Source organism: Ictalurus furcatus, chromosome 2 (assembly GCF_023375685.1).
Source record: "Ictalurus furcatus strain D&B chromosome 2, Billie_1.0, whole genome shotgun sequence".
Lineage (NCBI taxonomy): Eukaryota > Metazoa > Chordata > Actinopteri > Siluriformes > Ictaluridae > Ictalurus > Ictalurus furcatus.
This window is the reverse complement of record NC_071256.1, coordinates 36,341,350-36,356,859: the sequence shown is the minus strand read 5'-3', so window position 1 is coordinate 36,356,859 and position 15,510 is coordinate 36,341,350. Positions and strand designations below refer to the sequence as shown.

The 15,510-nt window shown below is 44.5% G+C and overlaps 1 protein-coding gene across 2 annotated transcripts; it reads right to left on the bottom strand.

Moving 5' to 3' along the window:
* Nucleotides 1-808: 808 nt before the first annotated feature.
* retreg3 (reticulophagy regulator family member 3) lies at nucleotides 809-13,307 on the bottom strand. Of its 2 annotated transcripts, XM_053617311.1 has the most exons (10): nucleotides 13,225-13,307; nucleotides 12,650-12,915; nucleotides 7,887-7,993; nucleotides 7,383-7,413; nucleotides 7,159-7,285; nucleotides 6,711-6,795; nucleotides 5,960-6,097; nucleotides 5,725-5,804; nucleotides 5,217-5,349; nucleotides 809-5,077 (listed from the first exon to the last, which is right to left on the bottom strand). In XM_053617311.1, the coding sequence occupies exons 2-10, from the start codon at nucleotides 12,898-12,900 to the stop codon at nucleotides 4,566-4,568; spliced, it is 1,464 nt and encodes a 487-aa protein (XP_053473286.1). In that variant the 5' UTR covers nucleotides 12,901-12,915; nucleotides 13,225-13,307; the 3' UTR covers nucleotides 809-4,565. The 2 variants fall into 2 exon arrangements, with proteins under 2 accessions (XP_053473286.1, XP_053473293.1); XM_053617318.1 differs by lacking the exon at nucleotides 13,225-13,307 and having other exon boundaries at nucleotides 12,650-13,178.
* Between the last annotated feature and the right edge of the window lie 2,203 nt (nucleotides 13,308-15,510).

Sequence of the window (15,510 nt, the reverse complement as noted above, 5' to 3'; positions counted from 1 at the left end):
AAGATCCTCCGCCGATAGACCTGCGATTAAAGAAAAATGGCTACGTTCTGTTTACATCGTCAACTAGCGTGATCAGTTATCGGGCTCAGATAAACACAAACGTTCTTCAGAGTGAGCCTGAGGTGACGAGGATACGTTTCTGTCCGTTAGCGTGTTTCATTTATGTTTCACGATCGCAACGATCATATTCGTAGCCGTCCGTGAGTTTCGTGTCAGCGTATGCCGTCGTCCTATAGATGAGCGTTGCTCATACGCTGAGATTTTAACCCTTGTGCGTCGGTAAAAAAAAAAAAAAAAAAAGTTACACATACGTCCACAGAGGACAAAAATGTCCAGGTCCAAAACCAGTCATGAAAATATTCTATATTAATATTTTTTTTTTTCCACTTTCACCGACATCGATTTTATGTTTAAACGTCACAGAGATTAAATATTGCGGGTTTCAACGAGGACATTTTTGTCCTTAAGGTCGTGAGTGTAACTATGTCAAGTACCTAGTTTAGAATAGAGTCATAAAAGCAAATGAGAGTGAAATATCACACAGTTTTGCAAAGTTTTGCAAACTTTATAAGCCGTTTGCATTAACACCGACGAAACGACGAAGACGAAAATGTCCCTAAGGACGCACAAGGGTAATTAATAATACATCTTGGACACTGCTACGACTTCGTCGTCGACCGTCTTTGGGTGCAATTCAGTTCAATTCGGTCAAATTAGAATACAATTCCATAAATGATCGTCCTTTTACTGATAATTTCAACAACTTTTATAAAAGAAGAAAAAAAAAAGAGGAATAAAAACAGAGACGTTTAAAAAGTGGGAAAGGTTTTTATTTCAGAATTTATTCATTGCACATCAAAACATATCAAAAATCTACAGAGTAACAGAAGATCTATCAGATGTACATGACGCTTATGCTGCAGAATATCTCAATTCTTTATCAACTACACATTTTATTAAATTACCATTTCTTTATCTAGAAAAAAAAAAATCTCTTTACAAGTCGTTTATGTTGTGAGGTGAACACAGGCAGCCGGAATGCTGATATTTCGCTCCTGTTTGATGTTTTATGGTTTCGTTTGGATCCTAATGTCAAGTGATTTCCTTCCGGCTCACGACAGGAGAATAAGTTGACGACCGCCGATTACGTTTCTCCTCATGGAAAGACAGCGTGGAAAAAGAAACACGTCGGCATGTGTGTGTGATTCGGCGATGCAAATGACGTCCGTCACACGTCGTGCGGTTCTTTTTTTTTTTAAAAAAAAATAAATAAATACAAAATTTTAAAAAGGGCCTTATCATTTTAATTAAAGTTTGCACGTCAGGCTTTTGCGCTGATTAGTCCTCAATTCTTATTCGTGAAAATAAAATATGTACCAGACATGCGCCAATCAATGTTAGCGTTAAAACACACGATAAATCGGCCGGTAATGAATTCGCCTTAACGTCATGACGTTGTTTTTATACCGACTGCACGCCTCGAACCTTACTCTGTAGTTGCAGAGATGCCATGTTAGATTCATTCTAACGAAAGCCCGTGCTTTTGAACAGTACGTAAGGTTGAAGTCGTTATTTTATCGTGTGCGTGGAATAGCGTGACGTATGTAGAGTACTATATAGCGATGACTGGCACGTGTCCTCTTTATCAGCGACAGGATGTCAGTTTCTTTCAATTCGGGTGCAAAACGGACTACAAGTCCTCCACTAGCATGTGCAACTGCGTAAATGTCAAGATAACATCACCATAGATGTACATATTGGACAGGAAGTAAGTACTGGAAGATAAGCGAGTTCGAGTGGCTCCCGCAGGAGGTTCGAATTTGAAATATTTTCCCTTCGGATATGGAATAATATGGGCGTGAAAAGGTTTTACGCTGGGTTGAAGTGGAAAAGATGACGTGATGATGGCGAGGATGAAAGTCACGTGTTTCCGTGCTACATCGAGATATAATGTCTATCCGAACACAAACATGGCTGCCAGGGGCACTCGTGTGCTGGTTGGACAGGCGAAGACAGGGAAAAACGTCCGCGATTTCACGAACAACAGGAGAAAAAAAAAATCTAATCAAAAGCAGGATAAAGGGCGCACTTAACACGAATGAAAGAAGAGCAACACGTCAAATCTCTTCATTACGCTCTTTTCTTTCATCTGCTGTGGGTAGCGGGGGGGGGGGGGGGGGAGCGATTCGTTCACGTTTTCTTTAACCCAGTTTTCAGAAATCCGTTTCAAATTCGTGTGTCCAGCTTCTCCTTTTCTGCATTAATTATATATATATATTTTAAATAAAAACGCCTTTTATTACTTGAAAATACGAATAAAAACAAAGTTCATAATCTACTCTAACCCCTACATTTGCTCTGGCTGTAAAGTCGTGTCTCCCCCCCCTCCCCCAATCACCCCGGTACAAGACAACGTGGCGTTTCCGTCGGCTCTACGTCATTTATCTTAACGTGCCCACTGTGATACGTTATCGTTACCATAGCAACAACATACATAGGGAATCGTCAGGCGGACGTCCCTATAGACGGGTTAACGACGTGCTACCAAGCAAATGAAAACGTATAACGACACGCCGTGTGTTTCTGCTTTTCGACTTATTCTTCTTCTTATTATTATTATTATAATAATAACAATAATCATCATCAAGAGATATCGAACCCCTAACCCTGAAGGAAAAACGAGGTGCTGGTGAGGAAGCGGCTGTTAATAGCTGCTGTAACGTGATAAAACACGATAATATTTTTAACTGTTTTAAATGTAACTATAACTGTAACGGGAAATGAACTTTGCCTAATAGAACTGCAGTCTAATCTATCCAGCTGTTTACAGATTAGATGTCTGTAGGTTGCAAACGCAGCGAATTCTACACGCACGAGCTAAGGATCGGAGATTTTCCTAATAGATACGCTTTAGTGGGTTTTTTTTTTGCGAATATGGTCACGTAACGTCTATAGAAGCCAGTGTAGAGCTGTATACAGGACGACGATGCGATAGATTTCTATACGCACATCTATGGTGAAGATCAGGACATTTCACCTGTACAGCAAAGATCAAACCGGAGCTCACGATACTGCAGATCTACTGTAGAAGGATGAAACAAAAATGACGTGAGCAGGTCATCGAAGGAAAAAAAAACAACACCACAGCAAACGAGCAAATGAAGCATCACTGCACGACACCACACTGCTTCCTACTCCTACTAACACACACACACTGCGGTGTACACGTCAATCAGAATGCATCTCAAAACTCCACCGAGGGGAACGTCAGCATGAGGTGGGCTTTTAAATCAAGACTGCGGGTGAAATACGTAAACAGACTCGAGATAGATCAGATATCGGAGACGTCGGCGTTATATCCGTGTCCCTCTCGGATGTTGGCTTCGGTATCGGGTTTGGGTTTTCCTACGCACGCTGAGAGTTTTCAAACGCTCAGATGTCCAGATTCCGTGCTCAGATTCCTGTTCTCGGCTTAAAGCGGCGCTACCTCGTGTGGTCTTCTGTCGTTGTGCTCCGTTCGCCTCGGGGGCCGATGTACCGCCGGCTCGGAGATGCTTTTCTGCTCACCGCGGTTGTAAACAGTTGTTATGAGTTACTCCAGGCTTGCGTTTTGCTCCGTGTTCGCTGGTAAACATCTTTTATCGGGTTGCTTGCGTTTCTAGGAAGACGCTCTAGTTACCTCCTTCTCGATATTTCCGCTGTACGCGTTGCTTGCTACCGTTAACGGTTCTAACGGAGTAGGGCCATGGGAACCCGAACCCCGCTCCGGTGCGGTCGTGAAGAGGGTCATCGCTGTAAAGTGCTTCTCAGAAATGCTGTATATTTTATTTTATAATCCTTTTTTTTTTTTGTGGTGCAGGACATACTGGCAAAATTGAAGTTACTGACCTCTGAGCTCGAAATATTCGGGGGTCCCCCCCCCCGGCTTAGCGTCGAACAGGAAGCAGGGTAAATGAGGATTACGGTACGTTCTAATCAAGCCTCGATGGTCGTTCGGCAGCGTTCGCGGACGCGGTCACGAGCCGACGCCTGACCGCGTGCTGCGTTCTTGGAGGTGCGCGTGATCTCCGGCGTCTCTACAGGAATGTGTGGCGGATTGGTCCCATCGCGAGTGGATCGACATTAAACGACGCCGACTGTACAGAATTTTTGCCGTTGGAGAGGTTTAGAAATAAGGCTCGGTTTGTTACCTTTCGGATGCTGTTAAAAGGTTTTGGCGTTTGCTTTGCTGGTTTCTGTAATACTTCTCCCGGTCCTGGTGTGCTATTGCTGTGCCTACGAAAGAAAAGAGAGTCGGGGAAAACGGGGAAACATCCGAGAAAACAAAAACGACTTCACAGTGATCGACTGGAGCCACCGACTAGCGGAACCTCAGATACAACAACATTCGTGACCCGTGCAAGACACACACCTAGAAGTACACCTGTGAGTATGCTCTAGAGAACAGGTAGAAGGTGTTGCTATAGGTAGGTGTGTATCAGACCCCACACACACACTCACACACTCACACACTCACACACTCACACACTCACACACTCACACACTCACACACTCACACACACGGCTCACTGTGGCTTCCCTAGCAGGTTGGACAGGAAGCCGGATCCCTGTGTTCTGTTCTGGCCGCTTCCTCTCGCCCCTGATCCCCCTACAGGATCCATCTGGTTGAGCTCGGACTGATCCAGCAGCTCAAAGTCGTCCTGGTCCTGGTCCAGTTCCGGGTCCAGCTCTGAGCTCGACTGTTTCCTGTATCTGCGCGGAGCCTGCATGGCCCCCGAGAGAGCCGCCTGGATCATGTTGCTGGCCAGGATACCCGCTAGATCGCCGGTGATGTCGGAGCTCATGGTAAAGCCGCCGAGCGAGAGGTCGGTGTCGAAGTCGTCCTGGTCCGAGTCCAGCTGCGTGTCCAGGTCCAGCAAAGCGGAGGAGGCGGAGGTGCGATGATGGCCGGCCGAGCTGGGCAGCCCGAGGCTGGGGTCGTCATCATCGTCCATCAGCGTGGCGTCTGGGTTTATAGACGGGAAGTCTGGGAGGTCCTGCGCGAATGACTCTTCTGGGTCACTGTGCCTGTCGAGTTCTGGTCAGGAGAAAAGAAAAAAGAAAAGAAAGAAAAAAAAAAAACAACAGTTCGTTCGTTCATATCAAATGAAACAGAAAAGTATCAATCGGTATCGAATAAAAACCAAAGACAGACGTAAACACATTGTCTCTCTCACCCTCTGAGCCCTCGGTGAGAGGAGTCTGTCCCCTGGACAGGTTAAAGGTGCCGTTTTCCGTGTACGACACTTCTGCGTCCGAGTGCTCCGAATCAGTCACGGCTAATTCCTTATCAAACGCTGCCTCGTCAAACTCCAGGATGAGGGGGGAGGGGGAAGAAGAAAAAAAAAATCCAGATCTACTCTATCTGATGCGAATCATTTTCGAATTTCACAGTAAAAACCCGTTACTAAATACATGCAGGAACGGAAGAAAGTGCTTGATGTCTGAAAAGCTGATTCGTTTGTTGCTGATTTCTGGACTCTGGAATATTTGTGTCACTTGTGAGTACTGAATCTTTACACAGTCTACTTGGGAATCCGTTCGCAAGCTCAATAGCAGATTATTTGTTTGCTTGACGGGGTTTCCCCCCCGCCTCAGAACATTTATCCAACGTACACCCCAGCGCACCTGCTCAAACTGTAACAAGTAGCACACTGGAGCTGTTTTTGTGTGAAGTGTACTTACTGTAGGGCAGAAGGCAGCTAGCTCCTCCTCGCTGTCGCTGGCGTCGCCCGAGGTGCCGCTTCTGATCGGTCGACGAAGGACTGTAAACACGTGGTGGAAAAAGGTTACAGATGTTCGAGTCGGTGACTCTTCGGGTCAACACGATGGTCAATACTAGAAGGAAGGAGCTCCAGAGCAGACTGACAGGGAACTAATCTGCTACGACAAATATTTTCTCACACACTTTAGTACTCACACTGGTTGTCTATGGGCTTGGACATCATGTAGCCTTTGACGCTGAAGTCCAGCCACTGCAGGGCCGGCTCCAGCCTCACGCACGCCCGCGGCCACACCCGGTGATAAATCGCCAGCGGACACAACAACGCGCCCCACGCTGACAAAACAGACGAGACGGAGTGAGTGTTATACTCTAGAGAAACCTTTTTCCTAGGGGTGGGTGAAATATCCGGCCTTCCAAATTTTTATACCGCTTATCCTACAGAGGGTCGCTGGGGAGCCTGGAGCCTATCCCAGGGAACTCAGGACACGAGGTAGGGGACACCCCGGATGGGGTGGCAAACCACCGCAGGGTAGAATCACACATGTTCACACAGTACAGACAAACTAGAAACGCCAAATCAGCATACAACGCACGTCTTTGTACTGGGGGAGGAAACCCCCGAAGCACGGGGAGAACATGCAAACGCCGCACGAGCAGGGCGGATGTGGGATTGGAACCCCCGACCCTGAAGCAAACGTGCTAACCACGAGGGTTTTTTTGTACGTTTTTGTATACATATATATATATATATAGAGAGAGAGAGAGAGAGAGAGAGAGCGAGAGAGAAGGACAAAGTTCTGCTATTATCATTGTTTAGCTCCGTTTCCATGGTTACGCCCACTATCTCTGGTTGGTTGATTTTGTTTTAGGATTAAAATGAACAAAAACAAGCCAGTGTAGTGATGTGGTGTACGAGAAGGTTGGTTTTTGTTTTTTTTTAACTCACCTGCGACATAAGAAAGGACTAATCCGGGGATGTAGCGCCCCACCATGGCCAGGAAAGAGAACAGCCCACACACCAGCACACAGAACTGCAGAGATAATATAATAATCATCATAATAATAATAATAATAAACAACTTTATTTTATAAAGCACCTTTAAAAGCAGCTTCTTAAAAAGTTAATGATAACAACGTGAATAATAATAATAATAATAATAATAATAAAAGACATCAGCAGTCAAATGCAAGTTTAAAAAAAGAGTGTCGTAAGCTTTAAAAATGCCAACGGTCTGAGCGTCCCTGAGTTCAGGACGAAGAGAGAGTGTGAACATCATACTGAGAGTCATTTTAGATGAGAGGAAGGAGGCGATACAAATTCAGCAGGATGTAAAGCACTGAGGCGTTTGTAATGGAGATGTATGGAACAAAGGGTGGATTCGCATGTGATTCACCTGGCCAGGGTTGTGTCGTTTAAACTCCATGAGATCTGCAGCACACGAGGCTCCGCTCACCCAAACCTCAGCCATGTGGTGGCACAACTCGGGAACGCTCAGGGTGCCGGGCTGCACCAGGCCCCAACTACACACACACCAAACAAGCAGGCGCACAATCAGCAATCTGATGCTCTCTGCAAAACATCCTGCACTCATTATTATATACGTAATACCGGGCATACCTTTCATTTTCACCTTCATCCAGTCGCTTCACTGTAAACACACAGACGCGTGAACGTCAGGACAGAATTGACACGATTAAAGAAAGCAGCACTGCAATGACAGTGTGTGTCTCTGTATCGCCCGTCGTTTTGACACGTGTGTTTGTAAGGCGCGAGGTAGAATAATAAGTCACGTTGTGAACACGCCCTTTCCCTAACGACTGGAGCGTAAAGGATTCACGATATTCTAATACAGTAGTGAACTCGGTGTTACACTGTTTCAGGAGAACAGGTTTAACACAACAAGCGCAGTTTTCACGTGTTCTTGTTGACACGCGTTCAAGTTAATAAAAAAATTTTAAAAACGTGTGAATATTTGGCTTAATTTGTGCATGTGGGAAATTAATAGATATGAAATATTAACTAAATTTAAAGGACGTTTTCGTCAGGAGACAAAACTCGTTTGTTTTTTTTGACGTTCAAATACCAGGCGCGCTCTGATTGGCTGACGGCAGCCATGACTACCTTTGATCTTGGGCCAAATCTGATTCCTCCACGTGTCAACGCACACAACCAGAACCAGTCCCAATGCCAACAGGAAGAGCAGCCTGAACGAGCTCAATGCGAAGAACCTGCACGAGAGAGAGAGGGGGGGAGGGAGAGAGGGGAGGGGGGAGAGAGAGGAATCAGAACAGTGGGTTCTGGATGTACTTCAGAGGTCAAGAATTTCGTTCTGCTGACTTCTGCTGACTTCGTTCTGCCGAGGTGTTTCCGCACTCGATCGCGCCCTCAAACACGCGAGACGTTTCTGGAGATGCGATTTGGAAGACAAATAAACGGGTTTGACGTAAAATCTGATGTACGGGCTGAAACGGTGACGGCTTACTGATCCCGGAGGATCGTCTCTCACCGTATGGCTTTGACTCGCTCGCTTCGATCGTTTCATAAGTTTCGTCGTTTGTTTTTAGTAATCAGTCGCTGGGAATTTAATATAGGTTGTGTACGTTTCTGTAGATTCGCGTGTGTGTGTGAGAGAGAGAGAGAAAATTTTGCTTGTACAATTTAAAATCAAGATAGTAAGTTGTGGTTGTGGCTGCTGGTTCAGCGTCTGAGCCTGATGTAGCCCCTCCCCATCCGCTACGTGAGGGAAGCTGTGAGCGTTGAGGGTATGAAGTGTCCATCGTTCCACGGCCACACTGAGGTGGGGGGGGGGGGTTTTTCGGTTGAACGAGTGAAACATCCAGGAACGTAAAGTGCACTTTGTTTTTTGTGGGTTTTCAGTGTGAACATAATAATCACACTATTTATATTACAAAATGGTGTAGAATAGTGCAGCGATCTGGGACACGGTGTGGGACATAAAAGAGGGGACGAGTGGAATAACCGAATAAAGACTGCATGACTGAGCTGAGAGAGAGAGAGCAAGAGAGAGAGGTAGTCAGAGAGAGAGAGAGAGAGAGAGAGAGAGGTGGGGGGTAGTCAGAGAGAGAGGTAGTCAGAGAGAGAGAGAGAGAGAGAGAGAGAGAGAGAGGGGTAGTCAGAGAGAGACACACACACACACACACACACAGAGGTAATCAGAGAGAGAGAGGTAGTCAGAGACAGAGAGAGCGGTAGTCAGAGAGAGAGAGATAGAGAGAGACACACACACAGAGAGAGAGAGAGAGACACAGAGAGAGAGAGAGACAGAGAGACACACACAGAGAGACAGAGAGACACACACAGAGAGACACACACAGAGAGACACACACAGAGAGACACACACAGAGAGACACACAGAGACAGAGAGACACACAGAGAGAGACAGAGAGACACACAGAGAGACAGAGAGACACACAGAGAGACACACAGAGACAGAGAGACACACACACAGAGAGAGAGACACACACAGAGAGAGAGAGAGAGACACACACACACACACAGAGAGAGAGACACAGAGAGAGAGAGAGACACACAGAGAGAGAGAGAGAGACACAGAGAGAGACACACACACAGAGAGACACACACACAGAGAGACACACACACAGAGACACACACACACAGAGACACACACACACAGAGACACACACACACAGAGACACACACACAGAGACACACACACACAGAGAGAGAGACACACACACACACAGAGAGACACACACACACACAGAGAGACACACACACACACAGAGAGACACACACACACACAGAGAGACACACACACACACAGAGAGACACACACACACACACAGAGAGAGACACACACACACACAGAGAGAGACACACACACACACACAGAGAGAGACACACACACACACAGAGAGACACACACACACAGAGAGAGAGACACACACACAGAGAGAGAGACACACACACAGAGAGAGAGACACACACACAGAGACACACACACACACACACAGAGAGAGAGAGACACACACACACACAGAGAGAGAGAGACACACACACACAGAGAGAGAGAGAGACACACACACAGAGAGAGAGAGAGACACACACACAGAGAGAGAGAGAGACACACACACAGAGAGAGACACACAGAGAGAGAGAGAGAGAGAGAGAGAGAGAGAGAGAGAGAGAGAGAGAGAGAGAGAGACACAGAGACACACAGAGAGAGTGAGAGGTAAATCCCTCTTTCAGTTTGCTCTGTATTACACGTCTGTAACAGAGTGTGTGTGTAAAACACACGTTACCCTGCAGCCTGAGGAGATGAAGTGGAGTAAACAGCGGTGCAGCTGTAATCCTACTACTTCACAAAAACTGATGACTCCGAACGTTCCAGCGTAAGAATATCGGCTCTCAGCTGACAAAACGAGGTCAGGACCAGCGACAAAACGCTGCTGGCCTGAAATCGAGAACTGGTGACGTGGGGCTCCGGGGCAACAACCCGGGTTCGTTTCATGGCAGGTGTTAGAGCAGCATGCGAGTAGCACACAACCTGCTGTAGTTCAGCACATTCCTCACACCTTTTAGATTCCTCCTCAAGCTCGTACGAATATGAACCGCAATTATTGATTTTTTTCGCATTCATGTGAACTTCTGGGAAACTCCTGAAACGCACTCGTCCACATGTCCCGACACCACCGCCACGCTGAAACGTTCGCCAAACATGACCTTTGTCCTGGCACATGATGTTCCTTACAGCACGGCTCTGATTCGCTGAAAACATTACGCAACCCTTTCAGACGAAATACCACCCTGCTTTTTTTTCCTTCCTTTAATTGATATTACTTTCACTGCACCATGACTTAAATAAAACACGCATCAGAAATCCCTTGGTGTGACGCGTGTCGGATCGTGGGGAAGGATGCGATTCGGACGAACTCTTCGATCAGGACGAGTGACGTCGGACACGTTATACCTGCTCTAGTGGCGATAAGGGGCGGGGCTACGGGGATCACGAGGTCGAGCACGACGTTGTTAACCACGTGTTTTTATTATTCATTTTAATCATCTCTTACGCTTACGCCGTATAGCACGACTCGTCGTACATCACGCGGTCACGACGAAATCACAAAGGAAGCGTGACTCGAAAAGACGACACGCCGACGACAGTAAGACCCGGATCTGATACGTTTGTGTAGCTAATCCCGCCGATCGTGTGCGGTCTTGTCTATTCTTAGATACGTTAACACCCTGTGGATATCATGGATCTTCTAGACGGTAAATAAAGCTGCAGTTTCCTTGGCTCAGATGTCCCTGCTGTCCTTCTTCTTCTTTTTTTTTTTTGTTTTTTTTTTTTTTTTTTAAACGACGGCACACTTCAGCCTTGGCTGTCGGTCTAAATATAGCCAGGCGCCATCTGTCTCCGACACTGAGGAAGCAGGAATCAGCTACAAAGACGCTTTTGGTACGGATAAAACAAGTGAGGGAGACTTTTTTAAAGCGTTGTGCTTTAAAAAAAATTTATAAATAAAAACAACCGAAACCCCACCTTACACGAAACCTGCTTGGTGTGTGAAATCTACGTCTTTAGTTTTAGTTATAATGGAAGGACAGTTTCCAGCTCCCAGTTTAACACGGTGTAAACATTACCCATAAATCACCCAGCAGTGTCTCAAATAAGCCCATTACACCTTAAAAAAAGTGCATTACAGGATTTCCACCTCTCCTAGGCTTTACTATGTGAACACAAACCTTCTGCAGTGCATTGTGGGATATCAAGAGCACACTTGATAGTATAGACCACGCTTAAAACTCTCTTAAACAGTGTACTATATAGTGCACCGGGTGTGGATTTGGACTTGCTGATGGGATGATGGTAATTCCAGCTCTTTTTCAGCGAATCGAATGATTCGACTCACCGACAACAGTTGACTCTTTCTGCTCTCGAACGGCTCCGGACGAGGATTTTTGATATCGTTCCTAAATCTGGCGGCGTACTTAACGAACTCTTACTCTAACGCCAGTTTAAGAAATAACACCGCTTTGTTTTATTTCAGATTCTGCGCTCACCTAAAAGAGTCGGATTAAAGAGTCGACTCGGTCCAAAGAGTCGACTCGTTCACAAACGACACATCATGTCACAGGGTCTTTCGGTTTGAAGACGGAGCTGCGTAGCGCGTGATCGTTCCAGTCCCGATGAAACTCATCGAGAGGCGCGATCCGATTCCGTATCGTCGATGCGTTTCCTTCTCGAACAGGAAATCAGAGTAACAGCGTGCGGAAGTGCTTGACTGATTAACAAAACAACCAATTGCGTTTGATATACGACACAAAACCAATCTAAACAGACCTGACAGTAGCGTAGCGATATAGACGTTCATTAGTTTACAACTGTGGAGGATTTCTCACCGCCACCTTCTCACACACACACGCACCTCAACTTCACTGAGGACGATATTTTAGACAGACAGAATGCTGTGTTTTTGGAGTTACGCCGTACGTGTTTGAGCCTGAGGTAGCAGACTGAGGTATTCCGGGCAAGTTGGTCAAACTCTCGGGAAAAAAAATAATCGCCATTTTACACAAAATCGTTGAAATAAACAAAGGATTTATTCTAACGGAAAGATGGAACTGTAGGGCAAGACACACCCTGGGGGGCGGGATATATACGGAGTAGAGAGATTTTCTCATTGGATGAACACAAGACTAGTACAAGATGAGTCATCAAATGGAAAAGAAAAAAAAAAAGGTTTTCGCATAAGTAACTATATATGAAAACATTTCAAAAACTACTTACTTTTTCTTTTCTATATGTGTGTATATATATCGGTGTCTAACACCAACGAACACCACATTTTATTTATTTATTTATTTTTAAACATGGAGTCTAATGAACATAATCATCTCACCAGAAGCCGCAGTTGGTGAGTGTGTACAGAAGCACGCTGTGGACAGGTCTCTCCCACAAAAGCACCGCTTGCAGGTAGTTGACGAGCCGCTCATGAGGTCCCAGAGCGTCCATCAGCGCCGCCTTCACGGCCCGCACCTGCGCCGCGGTGTCTCCGGAGCGCCGCCGACTCCTCACGCCTCCGCCCGGGCCTCGCGTCACGGAGTCTCCGCTGCCTCTGTCCGCATCTCCGGTTTCGCTCTCCTGCGCCATATTTACGTCTACAAACTAAACCCCAGATTTAGAAACACAATAACAATATTCCAACAAATAAGTAAGTAAATAAACAAACACACTCCGGTTCCGAACAGAATTAACGTTAGCAAAGGAACTGGAGAAGAAGAAAAAAAAACACCAAAACAACTTCAGCTGTACATTTTAGCTTAGCTTAATTTAGGTTAGTGCAGCTTAGCAGCGTAGAAGGAAGTGTCGCGATTTGATGACATCATGAACTGACTGCTGAATTCATCTTATTAAATAAAATAATAATAATAATAATAATAATAATAATAATACATGTGTTTAAACTCTACATACACTGGCTTATCCCTCAAGTGCTCGCCGTCATGTTGTCACTTCTTGAACGGAAGTTTGCCTTCAGACCGGAAGAAGGACACCGGAAGAAGGTCAATTTGTGTCTCAAATCGACATCCTGTTCCCTATGTGCTAAAGCTACTTAACCGTGGAGTCCGCCATTTTCTAGGGCAAGAACAGATCCCTTGCAGTTCAGCTAAAAAAAAAAGGTTCACTAATGAACATTAAAGTGCCACTTTGAATTCACATATATATAAAGTATAAATAATCACAAATGAGACAGAACTAATAACCGCTATATCCCAAATGGGCTACTGTATGCCAAACATTAGCTAGCTGATCAAACTGTGACAAAACAAATACATGTAGCTAAAAACAGACAGGTATTTCTTGCAATACATATTAGGTACACAGTTTTTTTTTTGTTTTGTTTTGTTTTTTTAATGTTTTTTACTTCTTCTAAGATTGCAGGGAGAATTATTAAACATCAAGCACTCATATCATGCATTTTAGTAGTTTTTCCACTTATTTTTGAGTGAGACTGCTTAAAATAATATGAATCCCTCTGTTACATCCCTTAGAGTTTTGCTTTCTTAGGAATTTTAGTCAACTGTGGTATAAGAGGAAGAAAACACTTCAGGATGTGCTGTCCGTATAGAAAATTATTAACCCCATCGTTGATTATTTTATTATAACTGCCGGATTTGTCGTGTTTTAGTTCTTACTTATACGGTATGGCCAAAGATACTCTTCCGAGAAGAGTGGCCGTTATTGTAACAGCGAAGGGGGACATATTCTGGAACGAGATTTTCAACAAATGCGCACAGGTGTGATTGGTCCACGAACTTTTGGCCATGTAGTGTCTCTGTGACATTTTGATTTTCAAATAATTTAGTCATGAGACAAAAAAATCAAGAACACAGTCATGCATGATAAACTAACAATTTCTAAAATCAGAATAAAGGCTGCTTTTTAAAAAATATATATATATCAGATTACATAAAAAATGTAAAATAGAGATGTCACTGATCTGATACACAGCATCAGTACTGGCCATTTTCCTTTGACCGCTCTTATTAACAAGGCATTTCCACCCACAGAACTGTCGCTTAGTCTATGATTTTTGTTTTTCACACCATTCTGTGTACCGTAAACTCTAGAGACAGCCGTGTGTGAAATTCCCAGGAGATCTGGCACCAATTTCCATACCACAATCTAAGTCACAGAGATGACACTTTTTCTTCATTGTGATGTTTGATATGAACATTTCCTGAATATCATGCAGATTTCCTGAATGGTGGCTTTGTGGTTAGCATGCTGGGAGTTCGATTCCTGCCTGTGCCCTGTATGTGCAAAGTTTGCATGTTCTCCCTGTGCTTTGGGGTACCCCGGTTTCCTCCCCCGGTCCAACGGCATGTGTCGTAGGCTGATTGGCATCTCTAAATTGTCTGTAGTGTTATCACATGTATCTCTAGTGTAAACTTAGGAAATGTATGAAACACATGAATATCAGTACATGGACACATAATAGAGTGGTTCAGGCATGACGTCATTTTGTATGCCAAAACCCGGACACGAGTTAGCATTTTAGCCCTACTGGTTCCATCGCCCCGAAGTCAATGGGTTTTTTGAATGGGATTTTGGTTAAAAGCCTGAAATGGGATCTGTGGTGAACACAAGCTCAAAATATTTTCACGTTTTATTCTACGACACAAAATACACCAGTAATACCCCATTCATGATTTTTTAAAAGCTTTTAGGTGTATTGAAAGGGACTACAGACGTTGTCGGGGACATTAAACGTCATCACGCCAAACAGGAAAAATGTTAGCAGATAAACTGCTTCGGGTATGCTGTGCACAATCCACCCCCCCACCAAAAAATGTGGATGAAGATTCATCCACAGAGTAAATCCGTATTACGGAAAACGTTTTTAAATCAAGTTTGGAAAAGCTTGGTGATGGTGACGTTGAAGACAAGCGACCGTGGTGCAGTTCGTTTATAGCGTACGGTTAGCTTGTTATTTCTGCCGATTGTATTTAGGTTTCAAATTTGTGTAAATTGTCTTCATGGACAAAACGTGTTAGTACTGTAAACCTTTGTTGATCATAGAGCTTTTTTTTTGCCATAATCCAAAAACCTATTGGAAAATTTTATTGATTATTTATTTACACACACACACACACATTATATATATATATATATATATATATATATATATATATATATATATATAATTCAACTTAAAAACACACAAAAAAACATACAGTTAACATCAAGCCCTCTGGC